This window comes from Meleagris gallopavo, chromosome 1, assembly GCF_905368555.1.
Source record: "Meleagris gallopavo chromosome 1, MGAL_WU_HG_1.1, whole genome shotgun sequence".
Lineage (NCBI taxonomy): Eukaryota > Metazoa > Chordata > Aves > Galliformes > Phasianidae > Meleagris > Meleagris gallopavo.
This window is the reverse complement of record NC_139404.1, coordinates 190287448-190310286: the sequence shown is the minus strand read 5'-3', so window position 1 is coordinate 190310286 and position 22839 is coordinate 190287448. Positions and strand designations below refer to the sequence as shown.

Genomic DNA, 22839 nt, shown 5'->3' with positions numbered 1-22839 from the left:
GAACTTCGGTTGGGATGCACTGAAAAAAGAGACTCTTCCTACTGCAGGAACCTCGGTGGTTTCAATCCTGAAATTCACCGTGCTTCTCTGTTCGTGGCCGAGACTGAAACACGGCCCCAAATGTGTGTAACCGAGCCGTGCCATCTACCGGCAGAAGGGAAGGCTGCAAGCTGTGAGCACCCGATGGAGCCATGGGTGTCCCTGCTTATTGCAGGGGAGCTGATCCAGGTGACCTTTGAAGTCCCCTTCCAACTCAAACGATTCCACAGTCCTACGATTCTCTGACTCAGTTTCCCCTCCCAGCACCGGCTGTAGGTGAAGGATGGATGCACAGGGCATTCCCAGTGCTGAATGCTTTGGGCTACTCACCCCAGCCAGGCACCAACCCCTCAGAAATGCCCTATATGCTGGTTAATACCAACCTCCACACGCTGCAGGGAACAGGCATCACAGATCTGCTGTGCTGCACGCTGGTGCACGCCTGCTTTTTGATTCTGAGCTGCTGCTCGGCCTCTTGAGATGCAAGTCCACAATGCGACCTGACTTTATCTTCCCCAAACAGTTCCTGCTGCAGAACTGGATGGAAGCGGCTTTATTTCATCCAAAATTTTCAAGGTTAGAGGAAAAAAAAAAAAAAAAAAAAAAAATCAGCCCTTTTAAGCAGAGCCTTTTCAAGCTTTCCAACCTGAATAAAAGAGCACAGCAACCCCCCCAGAACAGCCAGCAATCGGAGGCAAGCCACGAGACAGCTCTGTCCTTCGGTGATAGACAGCAGCTTTCCAAGAGAGGGGGAATATTAGCACAGGATGCTTCGATCAGATAATGAGACAGCTTGGAGCACCTTCACTACAGTGTTCTGGCAAAGATGGGAGCATCAGAGACTCAAAAAAGGGAAAATGATTCACGGGTCAGCAGTGTTCAAAATGCAGCGATGGGAAAACAATGGATTAAATAGGACCCGGAGAGGGGCTGGGGGCTGCTCCTGGGGGAGCTCCAGAAGCCCTGGATGTGGTGCTGGACACCCCGCTCTGGGTGTTCCTCCTGGGGCAGAGCTGGGAGCCTGAGGTGCCTCCAGCCTCAGCCCATTGCTCATACTGTGATGCTGTGATCCTGTGTGATTCCCTCTCTGCTGGGGGCCTGGCCAAACCCAGCCCATCTCATCAGGAGGGAAGGCAGCAGCCAGGCAATACTGAGATGCTGAGCCCGAGTCTGGATGCAGCCAGGGGATGCTTCCAGGCCTTTCATTCAAAGCTTATTAAATGGGTTTTTTTATTTGGGAAGCATGATTCAACCTAAAGCCCAGTCCTGCTTTCTGCACCAAATTCGATCTAATTTTGCTGCAAGCTGAATGAGACAAAATCCTACTGATGCTCTTCGTGCTTGGTCCTTCCTCTGGGATGGATCAGAGTTCCTCATGCAAACACTGCCTGGATCCAGCTACATCAGCTCCGTATGGAACAGACATTATTTGATGCTCTTCGGGCTCTGACCACAGCTGGGCCCAGGGCAAGCAACCATAAAACAAATCATCATAAAACTAGCAGGGAGAAATCTTGCCCAGCTCCCCTGCCTGGTGCACACTCCCATCCTTAGGCATCACTTCAAGAGCAGATGGTGCTCTGCAGTAGAGCAAACGAGCAATTATCCTCCTGACACCCCGCAAGGCCTCCCCGCAAGAAGTTACTTCACCCCAAGCTACGAGCTGTTGTCTGGCTTTTCAGGATAATTGGATGTAATCAAGTTTAATTCGGTCGGTGCAGTAACTCTGAAGACTTTTGTAACTGGATTACTGTCGGCTCAGCGGTCATGTGCCATTATGTTTGCTGGTCAGAACAGAAGCCAGAATAAAAACAGATGCTTTCCCCCCACTCCTGCTCCAATGACACCCCTTGAGGATATGGGCGTGCGCTGCATAGTCGAGATAATGAACTAAAAATTCTATTAGGAGAAGGAAGTCATTGCTGTCATATTAAGTATCGGCCTCTCCTAGAAAGTGTAAGTTATTATAGTGCATTTCTATGTTTGTTTACAGTTGTAGAGCTAAAAATACTGGAGCACAGATCTATGATGCACATGTGCATTAAGGTGTATAAATGTTATTGTACAGATGGGAAAACTGAGATCATGAGCAGGAGTGATGAGGAAGGAGTCCCTCAGGTCCCCTGTTTGGCTGTACATCACCAGCCAAGAAAAAGGAGTAACAATTCTGCATCTGGAGCAGATAGACACTGAATCACAGAGGTTCAAAAAGACCACTAAGATCCCCAAGTCCAACTCCAACCCATCCCTACTGACCGCACCCCTCAGTGCCACATCTCCATGCTTCCTGAACACCTCCAGGAACAGCAACTCTGCCACCTCCCTGGGCAGCTTCTTCCAATGCTCAACCACTCTTCTAGAGAATACATTTTTCCTAATATCCAACCTGAATCTCCCCTGGTGCAATTTGAGGCCATCACTTAAGGACGGATCTCCTGCAAGGTGAGAGGCACATGGTAAACACAATGAAGCCAGCAGCATAAAGGCCTTCCAACCCCCTCTGGTATTAACTTACTCAGGTAGCATGCAAAAGGATGTTCTCATTATCGTTTAGGTCAAGTTCTGCAGATTTGTAAAATCATCATAGTATTGTTTAAGTTGGAAGGGACCTTTAAAGGCCATCTGGTCCAACTCCCCAGCAATGCACAGGGACACCCACAGCTCTATCAGGTGCTCAGAGCCCTGTCAAACCAGACTTGAATGCTCCCAAGGATGGGGCATCCTATGCTCTTTTCTAATGAGCCCCTCATACTTAATACCCAGTGATTTCACCCTGACTAATGCTGAGGCCAGACAGATGGGAGACTGAAATACAGCACTTTCTGAACAGTGAAAATAATCACAGCATCAATGCATGGAAGTGATGTGATCTTGTGGTTTCACAGCATTTTAGGCTGTTTGGTGGCATAGGAACCACATTATATCCCTGGCTGAAATGGGCAATGAACGTCAGATAGACACCTCTTAAAAGTCAGTCAGTTTTGAATTGCAAATTAACTGCAAAGTGCAAAGAGACGTTTCCAAGACCCATGGCAAAGGAAGAACTCCAACTTCCAGTCCCAAATGCTACAGAGTGGCCACCCTCAGCTGAATGCTGCTAAGCTGTGGATGCGGGCATATGCATCTCTGGTTTTGGCCAGATGGCTATTTGGAGTTTCTAATGATCTGGGAAATGAGCACTTCATAATGTTCTGTCTCAAAGGACTGAGCACAAACTTTCTTCCATTTTCCATACTAGCACTGTTACAGATGGCACCAGATCTCAATCAGTGCTAAAAACAGTCCATGTGCTCCAAGGAGACGGCGATGTACTCCTGCAAGGCAAATCACCCTTTGAGTTCATTAACAAATATGAAATTTGTTAAATACTCGAACCCCATGCTGCCTAAAATCGCCGTAAATGATTATTAATGCCAATAGCTTTTGGAAGTGTTTTTAAGCCATGGTATAAGCCCTCAGATTCCATCTGCGTTATTATTTGGGTTCAGCAAGTTCAAACGTGGGGCTATATAGAAAACAGCACCTCGGCATGTTTACAAAGATGAACCCAAAGCACAGACTTCAACTGCTGTGCACAGCGCCTCCTCAGTGGCTGTGGTGCAGTAGGGGCTGTTGGGAATGCCAGGACACACGTGGTGGTTTGTTTACAGTACACAAGTGGAGAGGTCACCTCAAGTGCTTCGAGGAGATGCTGCCCTGAGCCTCCAGCCTGGCAAGAACAAGGCCTCAGGAGTTAAAGCAATGCCAGAGCCTCTTAGAGCCCGAAGTCTTCAAAGGGTCACAAGGATAGAATCATAAAATGGCCTGGGTTGAAAAGGACCACAATGATCATTCAGTTTCAACCCCTCTGCTATATGCAGGGTCACCAACCAGCAGACCAGGCTGCCCAGAGCCACATCCAGCCTGGCCTTGAATGCCTGCAGGGATGGGGCATCCACAACCTCCTTGGGCAACCTGTTCCAGTGCCTCACCACCCTCTGTGTGAAAAACTTCCTCCTAATATCTAACCTAAACCTCCCCTGTCTTAGTTAAAAACTATTCCCTCTTGACAGCACTGAATTAATGCTCAAAATCACTCTGGGAAGAAAGGCACCATAGAACTACAACGATAAAGCCATCGTGTCCATGAAATATAACTATTTTCCCCCAGTGGCTGGGAACCTGGCATCTCTTGGAAGACGTGGCAGATAGCACAGAACGATCCAATAAAGAAATGTGTGCAATGTTTGTCAAGGCCACCTCCCAGCACACAGCGAGATTTTTTCTGAGCCATTTGTGTATTCTTTGCCAGCGAGCCCCCTGGTTGGTTGCTTCTGAGAATCCAGGCCTCCGCTGTTACAGAATAATACATTATTACATAGGAGTATCAGTACATGAAGCTGCTGAAGACAGTGAGATACACAGCTTTTGGTGAAAAGTAAAAAGCTTCGCAAAGAAAACTAAAAATACACCCTGTTGGCTGCCTCGAATCATTCAGAAAAAAAAAAAAAAATCAATTGTAAGAGTAATAAAAATAAACAGCAGCGCTGTGAAATCTGCATTGCCAGATCTGAAAGGCCCCGGGACATATAGAGATAAAAATCACCGAAGCGCTGTCTTAGAAATGCCAAAAATGCATTTGAAACCGGATCAGCTACAAATATTCTGCTGTGGGTGCACCCAAAGTGGAGGGAATTCTCACAGGGAGGCAACGAGCAGGGATTTTGGCCTGTTCCATGGTTCTACCATATATCTTCCATAACCTTGGGCAAGCTGCTTAATTGCTCCGTGCCTCAACCTTGTGCAGTAAAACAGCGTCAGCAGTAACAGCAACAAGGATTCTGAAGTCGTTTCACCCACATTTCACCCATAACTGAGCCTACAATTTCTGCTATTTGTCTTTTAAATGGCCACACAGCTTTGCCTGGTGCTGCCTTTTATGTGAAAGCATCTTTGCGCAACACCTTATACAGCAGACATTGAGACACAGCTGTAGGACAGCTAATCACACATTTTGCAGCAGCCATAAAACAATGGGAGCCATAATTTCTTTGAACTCTGGGTCAAACTTCTTGTTAGCCAAGCCTGTAAGATCTCATACAGTAAATTATATACGTCTCTTTACCAGCAGGATCATAAAATAAAACTTTACGATCCTTCTGAAGGTCACGGCTCTGCAACAAACTATATGATAAAACAATAAATTCACCCCCGAGACCACCATTTTTACATTTATACAAAATGTTACTTCTCCTTTGGACCCATCTCCCCTTAAGCGTGAGACAGAGGCTGAAACAACAGCACTAACGAGCAGCACTGCATCCAGCAGCAAAGTCTCATTTATCTCTATACACACATTTAATCGGAACAATGACCAAAGTGTTTCTTGGCAAATTAGTCCCCTTCTTCCCTTTAAGAAAAACACAACTATAAGCTATTTCCAAAACAATCAATATTAGTCCAGCAAACAAAACTGTGTTACGTTTCCCATCAAATTCCTGGCATTTCCTCAAGGGATGCTCTATAATTTAGAACTACTACCGAATAAACTGGAAAGAGGACTGCTGAGCTGAGCACCTTGCTGTTTCTCCCTTGTGTCTGAGGGCTTCAATGCAGGTAAGCCAGCTAGAAACCCTGTGCCAATCTGCTGACTGAACATTTGGCCCAGGGATGGACTTTTATTTCTGTGATTGTATGGAAGGTGGTACAACAGTCCAAGATTCCAAACTGCCTGAGTAACACAGCATAAATCATATGGGAGAGAACAGCAATCCTTTAGACATTTCTCTGAGCTTACAGGGTCACTGTTTTATTCCCAGAGGTGTTGCCCTCTCTTCATTCTGTCCTAATGTTACAAACGCGGAGATGCAGTCGTTGATGACAGTGATTCTTTCCTCTGAAATCCAAAGTGAGGACAAAGCTGAAAAGAGACAGTGCTGACCACCAAGGAAGGGGGAAACGTCAAAAAAAAAGACTTACCCAAAGGACCATGATGGTTACCTGGCCTTGAAAGCTGACTGCTTACAGCATTAAAAATACCCCAATGTGAGCTGTTGTGCTACATGACCTGCTAAGAGATGGCTCCTGTGTGCAAAGAATAACAGCTTTTTGTTTAAAGAAGTTTTTATCTGGCTTCAACTCTTGCCAGAGTGTAGATTCTAAGCAAGATGAAGCAAGGAAATGGCTTAAATCTAAAAAACACTGTCTCCCTGCCTGCATCTCCAGGAGGAACGACCTCCCCTATCCTCCCGATTAACTTCCGTTTCATTCTGGAGAGAAGACTCGAAGGAAATACATGACATTCCACATGGAAATCCCAGAGAAAACACACTGCATTCCTTAGCAATACCAGCCAACGTTATTTATATGTAATTTAAGGTGAAGAATGCCAGACTTGAGGGGAAGAGTGGCTCTCACCCTTGCTGGGTACCCATTAAACAAGCTTCTTACAAGAACACCCACTGGGGTGTTGAGCATAAGAAGTGTCATTGCACACAGGTCTGAGACTCTACCTTCTCTGTCTCCCCTCTAAGCAAAATGGTGCATGTTGCAGGCTGCTTCCAAGAGTGCACAACCCTTTTTTTCCTCCTTTCTTGGTTAGTTCTGGTGGGGACAACCCTGCTCTCCTGCCCATTCTGCTAAACTGGGCAAGCACCTGGGATGAGCTTTTTGATCCAAGGGCAATGCTCACCAGGTCAGCTCTGCCCACCAGTTCCGCCAACTCACCGAGAGCCTTGAATCAAACAGAAGCACACGCACACAACTAGGGAAGCTGCTCCTCTTGGACACGTAGTTGCAATCACAACAAGAATCACCATCCACAGTTCACTCTTGCTAAACTTTTCTTCAAATTCTGCCTTTATGCAAGGGCTACAACCAGGAAAAAAAAAAAAAAAGAAAACAAACCCCCCCATATGCTTACCTATCAACAGAATGAAAGGTTCAACTTCGATCTGTCCTGCAACAATCTCTTTCAAGACAAAGAATGAAGGGTGGATCATATCAGTCTTCAGTTCTCACAAGCTGTCAGCTCATATAAGGCCTTGATAACCACTCCACAAGCCTGTTTAAAACACTCCTTCCATCCTTGCCCTGACTTGTGAACCATCCCACATCACCTTCTGACTTACTGGCACCTTCCATTGTCTTCTTTTCTACACCTTGTTTTTCACCTGTCGCTCATTAGCCCCACCCTGCCCATCAGATCTGGCATTTTGCAGCCTGATCACCCTCCTCCTGCTGACAACAGCCTGCTGATGCCAAAATCAACACCGCCACCCTGCAAGCTGCTGTGGGGACAAATGCTGAGTGGACAGGAGATGGTTTTGCCACTCCTCTACTTTGCTGTCAGCATGTGAGCTTTTGCTTCAAACACTCGTTTATGGCGACTGTGACAGACTCAAGGACTAAAGATCTCAGTGAGCACACTTGCTGATTGCATGTTATTTAGGAACATCGTATGGATGGGGCTATTGGCAGGTGCACTCTTTCTGTATAGAGTGTTCCAGCGATGGCATTTAAGATAACTCATTAAAAGAGGAGATAGTTCAAATGCATGAAGATATTTGGGTGTCCTATGTAGGAAGTGGTGGTATCAAAGGGAAGGTAGATGCTGGAACCCACTCGTGGAATCACAGTTAACAACTCTAAGGATCCTATGATGATTCTGTGAACTGAGGCAGCACCAGGAGATACAAACCAGCAAGTGCACAGTTAACGCCTGCCTAACCAAAAAGAAAAAAGACAACAATCTTGATACGCAGGAGATGTCCCAGTGCATGCACCAAGCACCCCAAAGCAATGACCCTGTGGTGTATGATCATGATAAATATGAGCCCCAGCCATGAACCAAACCAAAACGTGGCAGGTGCCACATAACATAAACATGTATTTTTAGATACTGCAGGTGCAGCATTACAGAGCCCTACTACAGAGAAAATGTGCCTGCAACGTTACCAGTGCAATGCTATTTGATTACTATCTTTCAATCTCTTTCATTTGCTTGGAAGAAAAGTCTTTGGGGCTGTTCTGCAGCCATTTCACGTTCTATGTGCCAGTTTACATGGGGTTCATTAGCAATAAGGCTGTTACCTTGCTTTTTCTCTTTATATAAATTGTTTTTACTGCAGACATCTTGGACTCCAGAGTAGTAAGCACTATGCAAATGACAATTTGCTGGATTGTGATAATTCAGAAGGGAAAAGGGATGCTGGAAACCCTCAGTTCAAGTTCCCAAATAAGCCACTGGATTCCAATTGCCTTGGGCAAGTCACTTGATCTGCCCTTAATCCTGTTTTCAAAACAGAAATGAATATTTCTTTACCTGGCAGGGAGGCTGAGAGCACAAACCCATTAAAGACTGCATGGAGTTCAGATCCTACAGAGATAAGCAATTACTTAATACACATGCAATGGCTGGCATGGATGGCAGTTGTTTCAAAATACACACAAAACTGTTTGGGCCAGAAGAACACATCACATATTTATATTTAACAACAACAAAAAAGCAAAGCAACAACAACAAACACCAGAAAACTGCACGTTGGCTTCAGAGATATGGATGTGATTGAACATTTCTGCTATGAAAATGTGGTTGTTTGGGCACACAGAACAGGTATCTCCTGCAGAAGCTGTGAAGTAATTTGTGTATGTGCAGAAAGAAACATCTATTAGAGACCGGAGGAAACGCTATGATGCTGAGTGCCACGGTTTTATAACAATATAAAGAAGCATGAAGAGTTACAAAACAACCCAGTGTACATCTTTATTGATGATTCACAAAATCAAACATCATTCACCTAATTCACTCCAGCAGTTCCAGGATGACATTTCGCCTTGCTAGGTTTGGCTGATTTTTCCAATGTAAACAATATTTGCTTTTAACTCAGGGTGGGGAGAACCACGCTTTATACAGTTGTCATTTCGTAAGAGCAAGTGCATCACAGCAGTGACAATCCTCTGCAATTTTACAATCCTCAACCTTCAAAGCACTGCGCAGGCATTTAATTAAAGCCTACTAAAGCCTCACAACAGACCTGGCTCTCAGTCCATTTCAGGTCACACCTCCTTATTAATATTTCACATCAAACCCCCACTACCTCTGAACAATACTCACTCAGGACTGCCATCGTTTGTGCTCATGGGAATCTTAACTCTTTGGTTAAGTGGGATTTATTAATGCTCCCAAAATGCACCAAAGACATGAATTGCTATCAAATTAACTGCAAGCATGCTTCCATTATCTCACGAGAACATATATTATTTTCAATAAGGCAGTATATCCAATTTACTGAGAGCTTCCCCAATACAAAATTTCTCTCAACTTTCCTCTAAAATGCACTCAGTCATATGCCAATATTACATACACGTGGTCACACGGGCCATTTTCACACTGCTGAGCTACAGCAGACAGGAGTGAGGAAACCTGGGGAAAGGAATAACATCCTTGATATTGTCAACACCCAGGATGTACTGCAGGTAGCGTTCAAACCCCATTCCGAAGCCTCCATGAGGAACAGAGCCAAATTTTCGCAGGTCTAGGTACCTGTAATTTAAACAGACAGTTACATTTGCAGCACATTTATGCTGATGTAATTAGAGAGAGCTTTTTATCTGGCGTTTTGCTTTCCATCTTAATTACTTCCCTTTGACCCTAACTATTGTGGATTCCTGCCAACACAGCCAGCATTGAAGAGGGGCGTGAAGGGCTGGGGCTCCCTGACAGGCAGAACTGTATTAGCAAGAAGCCCCAGGTGCAAATGTAAACCAGCAGAGCTGTGCCTTGCCAATATGCTACAGCCGGCTTTGTTTAGGAACAGGAACTCATTTGGGTACAAAGAACAGCTTTAACATCATAGCTCTACGTGCACTGAGAGCACCTAAGTTTTTAAATATATCCCTAATAGAGGCACAAGCCCAGGTTCCTACAGCAACACAAAACATTCCCACTGTCAGAATCCCCTGCTTGGGTTTGTTCAGCTCTTGCCAGGCTGAAATCTGCCCTATAATAAATTTCCATCTTCTGTCCAGTCATCTTTTCAATAGGCTGAGTCATTTCATTTCCAGTAATTCCCTAAGAAGTCAATTTCTTGGCTCAAATACATCTTCTTGTCTACTGAAGATTCCTTCTGAGTTTTATTTTTCTTTTAGGGTAATTATAATGGCTTTTGGTCACCTTTGCCCCCCTTCCTAACCTCCCCCAAATCATTTTCACAGACTGATTTATTCACTCCCACAGCAAGTCAGCAAAAAATCCTGTACATACCTTCTCCAAAAATGAGATCTGCAACAAGACATTGCAGTTTGGAGAACAGTACCTGTTGTGTACAGAAAAGCCAGCCCCCTAGCTTGGGGAAGCAGCTATTCCAACTATGTGGGTGTCAACAACATTGAGATGGCTCAGCTCCCCCTCTCCCCTCCTGATTTCATGTGACATGATATGCAAGAACTATGTTTACAGCTATAAACTGTCACCAACAGTTATGTTTTAATAGGAGTGAAAATCAGCTCAGTGGGTCTGGTCTTTCATGGGGCCACTCCTGAGCCTCCTGAGACCACAAAGTTGTGATGTATGAATGCACTACAAAGGGTCTGTGTGACTGCACACATACTACATGCTTATCATCCCCATCTATGAGTGTTTCATCAGCTCAGTTTACAAAAAAAGCAACTAAACCTGAATACAAATACAAAATTATGCTTAAATATATATATAAATGTATATAAATATCAATACATATAAACACACATCTTGAACTATACACTTGTTCACACAGTTTGACAGTATACCTTTTGTACCACATCACTTTTTTTTTCTTGTGGTTCATTAACAGGAGTTGAAATTTGGGAAGCCACTTATTACAATCAGTACAGCGTTTTGGGGTTTTCTTTTTTCTTCTTTTTTTTTTCCCTCAAGAGATTTTCTTCCTCCACTCCACTGCCTAACAAGTAAAACCAAAAGCAGAACTTCTTACCTCCTCCTAGCACTGAGTTTCCACTTACATTCTGGGAACTGCCTCCAGAAAACCTTGCTTAGCAGCTTTGCAAAGAAGATGACGAGCAAATCTAATGCTGAGGGTGGTGACTTGTAAAATATAAAGGGCCTCATAAATCTGAGGGATATGGTGATATGGGTGCTGCCCGTGGCAGGTTAACCTGTACCGACTCAGCAGTTCTGGAAAGAACTGGCAAACCAGCTGGTGGCAGCTCCAGCAGCAACTAGGAGTTGAAATAACAGCACCAATATTGCAGGTGATGTCAGTGAGCACATCTCAGCCTGTGCAAAGACAGCTGAGGCTATGTCTAGCACTTTCATTCCTCTTTGGTGGCAACACAGTTTATGAAGTCATCATAAAGATTAAATAACTCCGCTCCTTCCAGATGGACAATAATAATAAATTCTACCCTTGCTTATCCAGGGCTTTCATCTATAGATCTCAGAGCACTCTGAGAACGCATTCTGGCAAAAGAACCAAAACAAAGCCCATTAAAGTTAATAGAAAAAGTCCATTGAATTAAATGTGCTGAGGATCAAGCCTGTGAATCCTTCCTGATGACTGCACTTAGAAAAAGTGAAGGAATTGAGAAATTTTCCGTTCTTCTCAGATGAAAGAAAGCATAACTTCCTGCAGATTAACAGAAAAATCCCTTTAGGCTGGAAAATGTTTCCTGAGGTTTCCTTCATTCAATAATCTCCACGCATTGTATGTTTCTCACCTCAGAAAACACTCACGAACTAGTCTAGCTATTTCTCCCAGCAGCTTGTGCTTAAGAGGACGGCTGAGACCTTCATTGGCAACTGAGGGAATGTGCAACGTTATTCCAATGGGGGAAGTAAGTTTCCATGACCCCTGCTATCTTCATTGTTCATGTTCTGGACTTGGAGGACTGGTAGTTCTGAGATTTGAATCTTACTAAAATATGTGCTGCAACAACATTCCCTGGCAGTGAATTCCATGAGCTTGTTACGTGCCAAGTTAGAAAAGCATTTCCTTTCATCCTTTTAAAAACCTATATCCTTCTGTCACCATCACAAAATCCTGTGATGCACAGCAAGGCACTATGAAGATCAGTGCATTCTTAGTGATCATTTGTAAAACAGAACGTATGCTTTTTAGTCTCCTTTCAAAACAAATATAATCTTGATCTGTCATATAACCATCTCGTAATACTGAGGCCTCTGCTGCCAGTCAGAAAAAAGTGAGGCTAGGAGAACAAAGACACTGTCATCCCCAGAGTTGAATATTTTACTTGAAGAAAAGAAATACGCTAAGAAAAAAATACGGGTAACAAAAAACTAGCAGTGAAATGGGTTAGCATATGAAGAATTGGTTTTATTGAATGTTTTAGGAAATAAACATGCAAGTACCACCAGTGAGGCACTGGAACTGCTTGTCCAGAGATGTGGTGATTGCCCCATCCCTGGAGACACTCAAGGTCAGTCTGTAACAGGCTCTGTGGAAACTGAGTGAGCTGTAGGTGTCCGTGTTCTCTGCAGGGGAGTTGGACTAGATGATCTTTAAAGGTCCCTTCCAACTCAAACAACTCTATGATTCTGGGTTCTAATGTTGGGTAAAATGCTGTCTTTGATATCATGCAAATTCTGCTCTGCTACAATGTTTTGGTAATCCACAAAAGAAGGCATTCAGAGCGCGCAGTGGAAACCACTGATATGAGCTGGATTTACAGTCCATTTATAACACAATATATTCAATACCCCATGGTCACAGAATTCACAGTCTCTGCCCTCTGGAGCTAACAGCCTACACTGGCAGAGAACAGCAGGAAAGAGGCACAAAGGCAGCAAGTGACTTCCCAGAGTAAACTCTGATCTCCTGACTTTCCCACCTCAGTTTCATAGATCTCCCTCAGTCTAGCCAAAATCAGCATCTACAGCACTGAGCTCTGTCTACAATTCAAAGGAAGGAGTGTGAAAATAAGATAAAATTACTCCAAAGTCAAGCCAAGTACTTCCCCACCTCTTACTATTTATGGAAAGGAACCTGCACAACAGGAAAGCTGTATTGAACTGAAGAAGACTGAGAGGAGTTTGGCCATATTCCTTTATCTACAGATTGTTGGATGCCTCTTCCATCAATGACTCCTCCACAAGTAAGGAACTCTTCAAGCCACTGAAGAAACAGTGTGCCCCAAAACACAGAGGAAAACAATTAGAAGCAGAGATATGGTATTATCTAAGGGATTTCAAAAGGGACATCTTATGTAGCTGTCCATTCGAAAGTTAGCAAATATACTTCAAAAGAAATGACTCAGCTGTTCTCCAAAGAGTTTGTGTGCCAGCTCTGGAGACTAAATTTGATCAATAAAATGGAGGAGATTAATTTCAGTCTCTCCTGCCACCTCCTCTGAGAAAGATGCTGGCAACACAGCTACCTCCTTACTGGCAGAATCTGGACTGGATTCCAGAAGTAACCTGGGATATTTCAATCCTGCAGCTTCCCAGCACATCAAACTGTGCTATGGCAAGGGGCAAAACCAGTTTCAGTCTCCTATGGGAAGCCGCATCATTGTCAGTGGAATGGAGGAAAAAGGGGAAGAAGAGAATTTCCCAAATGAGATTACAGGACAGCTTCATGTTACACAAAACTGAAAATGGGTGATGGGCAATGTCTCTTGTGGGGGGGCATAAGGCAGGCCTGAGCTATTTTAGCAATGCTGAAAGGCTCCCTGCTACTGAGCATCAGACTTCCTAAGGCTATATCTCAACATCTAACCATACACCTGATCAGCCTTGGTCACGCTTTCCTCTCCAGAACTCCCAATATTTAATTATCTATGTGTGTAAGAGTTGCTGACCACGCTCACCTAGGATATCAGGTGCTGGGCAGAGTTAGGAGGAAAAACAACCATCACAAGTACCACAAAGGGCCCTGGGATTCTTCTGAGTATTTCACATAAGCTTCAAAGGGACAGCTAAGAAACAGAGTGGGCTGAAAGGGTTCAGCTTGACTGCTACTCCCTTACACAGGCTGCTTGGTCTGTAAGATACACTGGGCATGTTAACAGCTTTCTACCAGCAGTTTTACCTGGGAACACAGTTAAACTGTATGCCTGTCTAAAAATACTTCCTTTAAACAGAACCTACAGGCTCAGAGGAATTACAGAAAGAAATTCTGACCCTCTGCTTTGGATTAGATGAAGTGATACAGTGCATTCTGACCCATAAATGCAAATAATAAAGGAAGACATTTCATTCACCTTGTTTGCAAATGGATGACGTAAAGGACTGCCAGGCACTGGGCTGTTTCAAAGTGAGTTCATACTCAGAGGAGAGTGTAAGAATCCTGCACTACCACTGCATTTTTCAAGGCAGTCTCCCTAATGGCCAATCCAAATACTAAAGAGCATTTGAATACACTCTTCTAAATTTAAAATTCTCCACACTAGCAACCTCTTAGTAGCTTTGACAAAGCACATACCAAGAAACACTTGTCAAGAGGAGCACTAAAATCTTGTCATTTTAATGGGCTAAATTGTTAATTCAAAGGTTGTTCTGTCTCCTTAGCAGGACAGTTTTAATTGCTTCAACAGCTTTGTTAGGGAAGATTTTTCAACCCAGTTGCTCTGTCAGTTGCAAAGGGAGTCATTCACAGAGCTGTTAAAGGTCACAAATTGCTTGTGGTTCTGCAACCTGTTTATCTCATGTGATGGTGGCCAGAATCTATTCAATTTGGAACACAATTTGATGACTTAGTATCACTGATGAGTTGTAAATTAATCCACTTTATGCAATCCTGAAAGGAATGACCTGTGCTGTCCATGGATAAATTGGGAAGATAGATTAAGTAGCAATAGATTAACTTTGTTGAAATGAACTGGCTGTTCCATTGAGCCTGGCAGTGATGGCCATGCAGCTGGGCCAAGAAATGTCCCCCTCAAGAACTGCATGAAAAAATGAAACAGTTGTTTAAAGAACGTCAGAAGAAATACAGCTTGAAAAATAAGAAACAGTCTTACCATTGGTAGGAATCTGTGAGTCCTAATCTGTGGAACAAGAAGAAAAAACCTCATAAATAAAGGAACGTGGATCTGCACAAGCAGTACTTGCCTGGAAAACAATGTTATGAGGAAAGGGAGAGTCTCTGGACGAAACTGAGTTGAAAAAGGAAAGGCAGGAAATAAAGGGAAGACATGATCAATAGCTGTCAGCTCTGGCACGTGGTAGAGAATCTCGAACAGATTCCCAACATGCTTCTCAAAATACAAAGTTTGTTTTGGAAACACGCAGCTTCATACAAAGAGTTGTGTAAATTCTTCACTTCAGGGAAATCAGTAAAACCTACTTTCAAAATTTTGGAGAGTATAGGCCCAAATATTAAACTTACAAAATGAGACCATTTCTCTGATCTTCAGTACAATGCAGCAATCCTTGACCAGAACTTTTAGATTTACTGTAAGAAGCGTGCATAAGGAGACAAGAATCCAGTTATCTCTGTCTTGTTTGTGCTGGGGCTGCAGGAAGTAGAATTTAAAGGCATTAACAAAATATTTTGGTTCAGCAGATCAGATCCCGAGCACTCAAAACAGAGAAACACGTGGTGTTATTTTTCCAGTTCATCTTAAGTGCAGAGCTATAGTCTGAGGTCACTGAAGATACATCATTTGTGGCTCAAAACACTTCCTGTGACTTTCCTGTCACACAAAAAAGTCTGGCTTTGACCTTTACAAAGATCCCTCCTCCAGTCCCACACCTGGAAGGCTGTGGACTCTGGATTCTATGGGTAGAAATTTCAAGTGCACTTTGCTTCAGCTGAAGCATGGTTCTGTCTTGAGAGTTCACAATGAGAGTAACAGCATGCATAGTGAGGCCTTGCAGGGTGTGACACCATCCTACACCACAAACTGTGAACCAATCTTGTAGTGATTTTAATTGCCCTATGTTTTCTCATTATGCTGAAATGGATTTTGCATTTCTCCACTGATTAAATACATCTCCGTGACCAACTGGCTGATTTAAGTGATAAATTCATTCCGAATGAACAAAGTACGTTACTCTGGGATTAATTCTCCTCCAAAACTGCTTTGTAACAAGTGTGCAAATAGTACAAATGGACTCAGATGAGTTACGAAAAGATATTTTGAAAATTCAGACCGGATCCAGGAGTAATTGTCTAGATTGTCTCCATCTAGAGATGGAGATTTACCCCATCTCTAAAGTCAATTACTGTTGACGAAATAACAGCTTTGATATTTTGATATTGAATTTAGCCTAAAATTACTCTAAGCCTCATGAGTCAGAACAACACAGTAGGGAAAAAGATTGCCAAAGAGCCCATATGACTTCAGTACAAGTCTCAGCCCTTTCCAATGAAGCTTTCCATAAAACTTTTAGCAAAGAACAGTATTCTGTGAAATAGTTACTGAAGTCAACTGTACCACTGCTAGGCAAAGCTTCCCAGCTGCAGTTCCTCCGTTGCACAACATGATAACAAAAGTACGTAAGCTCTGGCTACACAACTTTCACCTTCACAATCAACTCTCAGGCACAAAAGCTGTGAAGGAAGGGCTCAAGGATGAAGTGCCTTGATGACAATCTGTCTCAGGCAGTCCCCACAGAGCTAAGGCTGCTCCCCTCCCCTCTTATGCACTGAGCTGAAGCCAAGTGGCACTTCATATGTTTACAGCAGAAGCACAAGACCTCCTTCTCTGGTTAACAATTGCTTACTCAGGTAAATAGGTAAAAGACAACAGACAAACAGTTGCCCTTCCAGTCCTGCCTTGCAGGCACCGAGGGCTGCCTGAACACACTTGTGGCCAGGCTGGTCACCTGGCACCTGCAGGTTTTCTGTACCTCTGTAAGCGTGATTCCAAGAAGGGCAGTCGCTCCTCTCTCAAGCTGCCTCCACACAACTCCCCTATTTCTGGTACTAGGAGATCAACAGCTGCAACCTTAAAAAGGAGAAAACTAATCTAAGTTCGGCCCATACAGTCCATAGCAGAAATACAGCTGGCAGTACTGAAGTGCATTAGGAACACAGTGCTGTCATCTATGCTATTAGGGCTGATTTTCTTCCCCGTTTTGTTCTGTAGGGTTACCTTTCCACAGCTCATCAGATACCAAACTAAAGTAAGTGAAGCAAGAGCACTAAATGGCAGTAGAAGTCACACTTTTTAGTAGAAGCACTGATTCAGACTGGTCTTGCTTTAATTGGAAAAATCATATCTTCAAAGCAAAAAACTTGTGGAAGTTTATTTCTAGTGTCCATGTGCTATTTGAGGATTACACGGTAGATTTGGATGACTGGGGAATCATGGGTTGCCTGAACCCATACAATTCTAGGCACTTAACTAGTAGTACAGATATATACTTGGGAAAAAAAAAAATATGGCAAATATGCCTGAAAGGATTTAAACAAATACTTCATGCTACATATCTCCTGTATCTTCCTCCTGCTACTCCTGCTCTGGGATTTCTTCTGTAACAGAAAGAAGACTGGACAGGATTACCTACATGATGGCCATGTCTTACCTTGGCCTTCAAGACTAGAGGACCTACAGAAAGCCATCTTTGAGTTGGACAAGATGATCTTTATGGGTCCCTTCCAACTTGGGACATTCTCTGGTTCTGTTTACTTTTAAGCTAAGACACACGCCTCAATGAAAAGGAGGTGGAAGTGTGACCCATGGACTCACTGTACGTTGAGGTCCATCTTCATTGTCCCGCATGTAGAAAGGTTTGAGGTCGTAGGGGTAGTTAATCACAAATACAGGAACCTCACCACAGTGCTTCACCAGGTATTTCTCATGTTCTGTTTGGAGGTCACAGCCCCACTGTAAAGAGAACAAAAGTGACCTAGTATCTTGCTTTTGTGTACCTCACCTGCAGCAAGATACCAAGCAAAATCCCTGCATAGAGTGGCACGCTTTTGACTAACACAAAAACATGAACATTAACTTCTGAGTTCACATAACCTACTGGGAAAATATGCTAAGTACACAGAGTTCCACAGGTTTTAGGGCAGAGCAAAGTAATGAAAATAACATGGCTTAACTTCCATGGAACAGGGCCTGATCGTCCTTGCATCAAGCCCAAATATCTGATATCGAAACAGAAAACAATACAAAACCAAAACAAACAAACCAACCCCTTGAAGCTCTCACCACATAGCTTCAGGGAAATAGGAACCTACCAAAATTGGCTTACTCAGCCCAGACTGACTTCAGCATTACCCCAGTACTATCCAAGTCTGGATGGGGCTGTGAGCAACCTGGTCTAGTGGGAGATATCTGTGTCTATAGCAGGGGGGTTGGAACTAAATGAAACATCCCTTCCAATCCAAACCATTCTATCATTTTATGATTACTTCTGGTGTGCAGAAAACAGCTTTGCTAGGATGACTGCTCTCTTCCCTGCCGTGTCCTGTCACACACATTAATTCTCATTTAAAAAAACTCAGCATCCTATCAAACAATTTTTTATTGGAAACTTTGGACATTTGCAATGTTCTTTGCTTTTCTTGCTTTCTTCCAGTGTTATAAATGCTGTGGCTTTTGCCTAGAGACGTCCAGCCCACCACAGAATGTGCAAAGTACACAGAGGGAATGGAAAAGAAGAAGGGAAATGCATTCTGCAGGCTCTCATCATCTGAAAATATGCTGAGTTTGCTGTTTCAGATTTAGATAGTACAGATTTGACTGAGGTGGTTCCTTTCAAATCTCTGTTCTTATGTAGTCAGCTGATAAATCTCCTTTGCATTACAAAAACCATAATGATTTGTGCAACAGCTAGCATGATTTGTAGCTATATTCACACACAGGATTCAAGGTTTGACACCCACTTGTTCACAGAGACCAGACAGCTACCCAACCAGCTATGAAGATGTCTTCAGGCAGAGGGTTATTTTCCTTAAAATAGCAGAGTGAGGTTAAGACTAATTGTTACACTGGAGATAAGCACAAACACAAATGCTCTCAACACTGCCATATATGTTTGAAATTGGCCAAAATACAGTTTTCAAAAAGTCATAATCTAACATTGTTTGTAGGATTATCACATGATTCTCTTTCCCAGATGACAACTAGCCTTTGGAAAGACAAGGGATTCCCTTTACCTACATGTATGTTATATGGTATTTTGATGTGGTTTTGACTTATCGACCCTTGTAAAAGTACCTAAATATAATTCCTTTATTTGAAGACTATTGAAATAAGCTTCTTAAGATGACCGTTAATGAAACTAGAACACACTTAGCACTGCTTGCATACAGTAAAGAGGCAAAGGTCCCTGAGACCTAAAGTGCTCAGACTGGCTGTGTGCACCAACAGGCAATAGGGACAAACAACCAGACAACTACCTACCTCTGGCTTAAAAGTGAAAGTTTGAGAAGCCTGTTTCAAAATTTCCACTGCTTCATTGTAGGAAATTCTGCAAGAGAAAAAAAAAGTCTTTGAGATAACTGTGAAAGGAATAACAATTAAATGTTCTGGCCAAGTGTTGCACTGGAAAATTAAGGAAGCATTTCCCCAAGACCATGCCAACCTGTGGTGTGATGTCAGACTTCCCAGTAATGCTGCTTGGAATAGAAACCAAAAACTTACATTTCATATGGCAAGAACCCTATGTTTTCCTGTGCTTCAGCTACATGCAAAGTGAAAATGCTGAGCTCTCAAAACACTTCTGCATTGTTGCAACACTGCATTTCAGACAGAAGGGAGTTTTGCACAAAACCAACTTTATACAAATTGGAGGATTTTTTTAATGCCTTCACTGGCATAGATCCAACACAGCTCCACTGTTCCAGTACTAAGAAAAAATAACAGCCCAGTGTGCAAAGGACTTGTACCTCGAGTGTTTTCATTTCATTTTGCAAATATCACAATATTTATTTGCAGCAATGTTTCTCTACTCCTATGACAGTTCTGAAATCTGACTTCCCACTAATTTTCACCAGAACTGACAAACATGGTAATGCCAACAGAAAAAAAGTGCAGTTAAAGATGCTGCAAGTTTGGTAACTGTAAATCAAGACTCAATGGAAGATATTTTTGCTGACAAGTTTTCCACATGCCAAGCAAATGCTGCAGGCAGAAAGGATAACTTGCTCACAATAATTTCCTCTCTCTGTATCATTATCCAAACCCAATTATAAACCAAATTACCTAAAGAACATGAGCTCTTCACATCCAGCTACAAGGATTCACTAACACATGGAAGGCTTTTGGAGAAAATACATCAGGAATGCATTGGTCTACGTGTTTGGGCAAAGTGAGGCACAGGTTTAACCCCATTACTGGGATGTGTAAGCTAAGAATGCCCCAGATCTGCCAGTAATGGAAGAGAGGCAGAAATGGAGAGAGAGATGGGTTGACTCAATTTCTTTTTCCATGGGAGAAACTGAGAGTAACTCTGTCCTCCTGGAAATATTAGTTAGGTACAAAGAGAGAAGGATCAAAACGGGGAGAGAGATTCACTTCACAGAAGCCCTCTGTGGTGTCTGTGCAAATAAGATGCACAAGGAGCATCTTTCATGATCTTGATGCAAAAAGAAGCTGAGCTGCTTAACGGGAAAACCAGTGCTGGGCTGAGCAACTCTCAAATGTTCTATTGGATGAAGACAGAGCACCACTATCTGTAGAGACTGGCAAGGGAAGAGGAGAGGAGATATTCTGGGTAGCAAGGAAAGAAACAAAAATCATTCAGTTCTTTAGGATACAGAAACTGAAAAAAATATGAGTTGCATAAGTAATTGGAAATATTTAAAAACCCAAATTGTTTTTCTGTCAAAAAATATTTTTATAAAAAGGGATCTGTTATGCAGAGAGGTGCAGAATTCCTTGTCCACTCGAGGTCTGACTGGATGGGGCTTTGAGCATTTGATCAAACTGGAGATGTCCCTGTTCATTGCAAGGGAGTTGGATTGGATGGCCTTTAAAGGTCCCTTCCAACTCAAATGCTTTTATGATTCTATGAAAATGTGAGGGAAAACAGAGCAAGCACCAAAGCTGAAACAGAGGAGAGCGAAACCAACTCATCAGCTGCATGCTGGAAAGAGGATGCCCTGGTAGAAAGACGATCCTGTCTAGGTAAGCAAAAGTGAAAGGACAATAGATTTGATGCCAGTCTCATGCAGGAGTGAAAGGGCAGCTAGGGAACAGAACAAAGGAAATTTAAGTTCATGCTCTTTAGGTGACATTATATTAATTCAGAAGGTATTGAGTTGGGGGGAAAAAAAAAAAAAATAAATATATACATATATATATATACACACAAAATAGGAATGCTTTTCCCAAAAGGCCTCCCTCCTCCAGTTCATTTTGAAATTAAAATACTCACGTTACAAATTTGTTCTTCAGCATTTGTTCCAACCTGCCCTTGTTCAAAACAAAAAAAAAAATTGGTAAAGCTACTCCTAAGGGTTCACAGGTCCAGAATAAAGACAGAAAAGTTACCACTCACCCCCTCCAAGTTCCCATTTGTAGATCTGTGTTGTGCTCTAAATATATGTCAAAATCCACTTCATGTCATTCTGTACTAAAAGGTGATGTGACAGCTAAAGCTCTACCACAAATGCCAACACCCACAGAAAGTTGTGAGTCCCCTCTAAGTTGGTCTGAAAAATAACTTAGGCTTAAGGTTCTTAAGGTTTCAAACCAAGACAGGGGAGGTTTAGGTTAGATATTAGGAGGAAGATTCGCACACAGAGGATGGTGACACACTGGAACAGGTTGCCCAAGGAGGTTGTGGATGCCCCATCCCTGGAGGCATTCAAGGCCAAGCTGGATGTGGCTCTGGGCAGCCTGGGCTGCTGGTTGGCGACCCTGCACATAGCAGGGGGTTGGAACTAGATGATCATTGTGGTCCTTTTCAACCCAGGACATTCTGTGATTGACAGGAGGACACAATAAAAAGAAAATCAAGCCTCTCTATTGTCAAGAGCCCCCCAAATGCATAAAAGTGTTGCAGCTGTTTCCTGTCACATTTATTACCTTCTGTGCAGGAGCTACATATTTATGAAAAAGCTCAACATCACGAGGGCATTTGGAGAACACAGTGCTTGTTGCTGTCTTGAAAAGATGTTCCATAACCTAACAGAGAAAACAGAAGTGCGTGGAAAATTAACACTGCTTAGATGTCTCAGACTATAAATAAAACACAGTACACATCAACCAAAGAGTACAAAAGGAGCTTCTGTGCTTTTGCATGGTCAGACTGCATAAGAGAGTACCAGCTTGCTAATGCTCCTAATTAGCAGGCTTACTCACTGGCTGAAGTGGATTAGAACCTGCTTTTCTGCTACAGGTTTCGGGTTCTCAGTGTCTGCTGATGGCCTTAGCATCTTCAGTCAACTATTTCCAGTGGAAAAAAAAAAGAAAAACAAAAACAAACACTAAAATACACAACGAGCAGCCCAGGTCAACCACAAATGAACACAATACAACCATTTGTGGTGACTGGTCTCAGATAAATCACTAGTGAGATGCCTTTCCTGTAATGAGCGATTCTGTCCTTCTGCTTTATTGTCACAACAGACAGAACTAAAGGAAAAGAAAATAAATGCACACTGTGTAGAACCAGACTATTCAACAAATTCCTGTTAAGAGAGACCCAGCACAGTAACTCAAAGAGAACATGTATAGAGATGAGCAGTGAACTAAAGCTCAGTACACATCGATTCAGAGATGCTTGAGAAACAAAAAAACAACCTGCTTTAATTCCCCTAAACTACTGTGGATTATTTAAACAACACTGATATACTTACCAATTAAAAAGGGCTTCACCTATGAAGAAATTAAATGAAACAAGTGCCATTTTGATTCTCAACAAAAAAAAGCTCCCACGCTGGATTTCAGTGCTTTTTGATC

At 42.8% G+C, this 22839-nt stretch overlaps 1 protein-coding gene across 4 annotated transcripts in view; it reads right to left on the bottom strand.

Moving 5' to 3' along the window:
• Positions 1-8757: 8757 nt before the first annotated feature.
• NARS2 (asparaginyl-tRNA synthetase 2, mitochondrial) overlaps positions 8758-22839 on the bottom strand; it is a 51322-nt gene continuing 37240 nt past the window's right edge. The window contains exons 8-14 of one of the 4 annotated variants that reach the window (XM_010706167.3): positions 21964-22062; positions 21311-21348; positions 19336-19402; positions 17671-17808; positions 16829-16926; positions 14995-15021; positions 8758-9562 (exon numbers count right to left, since the gene is read on the bottom strand). In XM_010706167.3, coding sequence (XP_010704469.2) covers positions 9418-9562; positions 14995-15021; positions 16829-16926; positions 17671-17808; positions 19336-19402; positions 21311-21348; positions 21964-22062 — 612 coding nt within the window. In that variant the 3' untranslated portion in view covers positions 8758-9417. The other 3 variants (XM_085216473.1, XM_085216474.1, XM_085216472.1) reach the window with 3 other exon arrangements.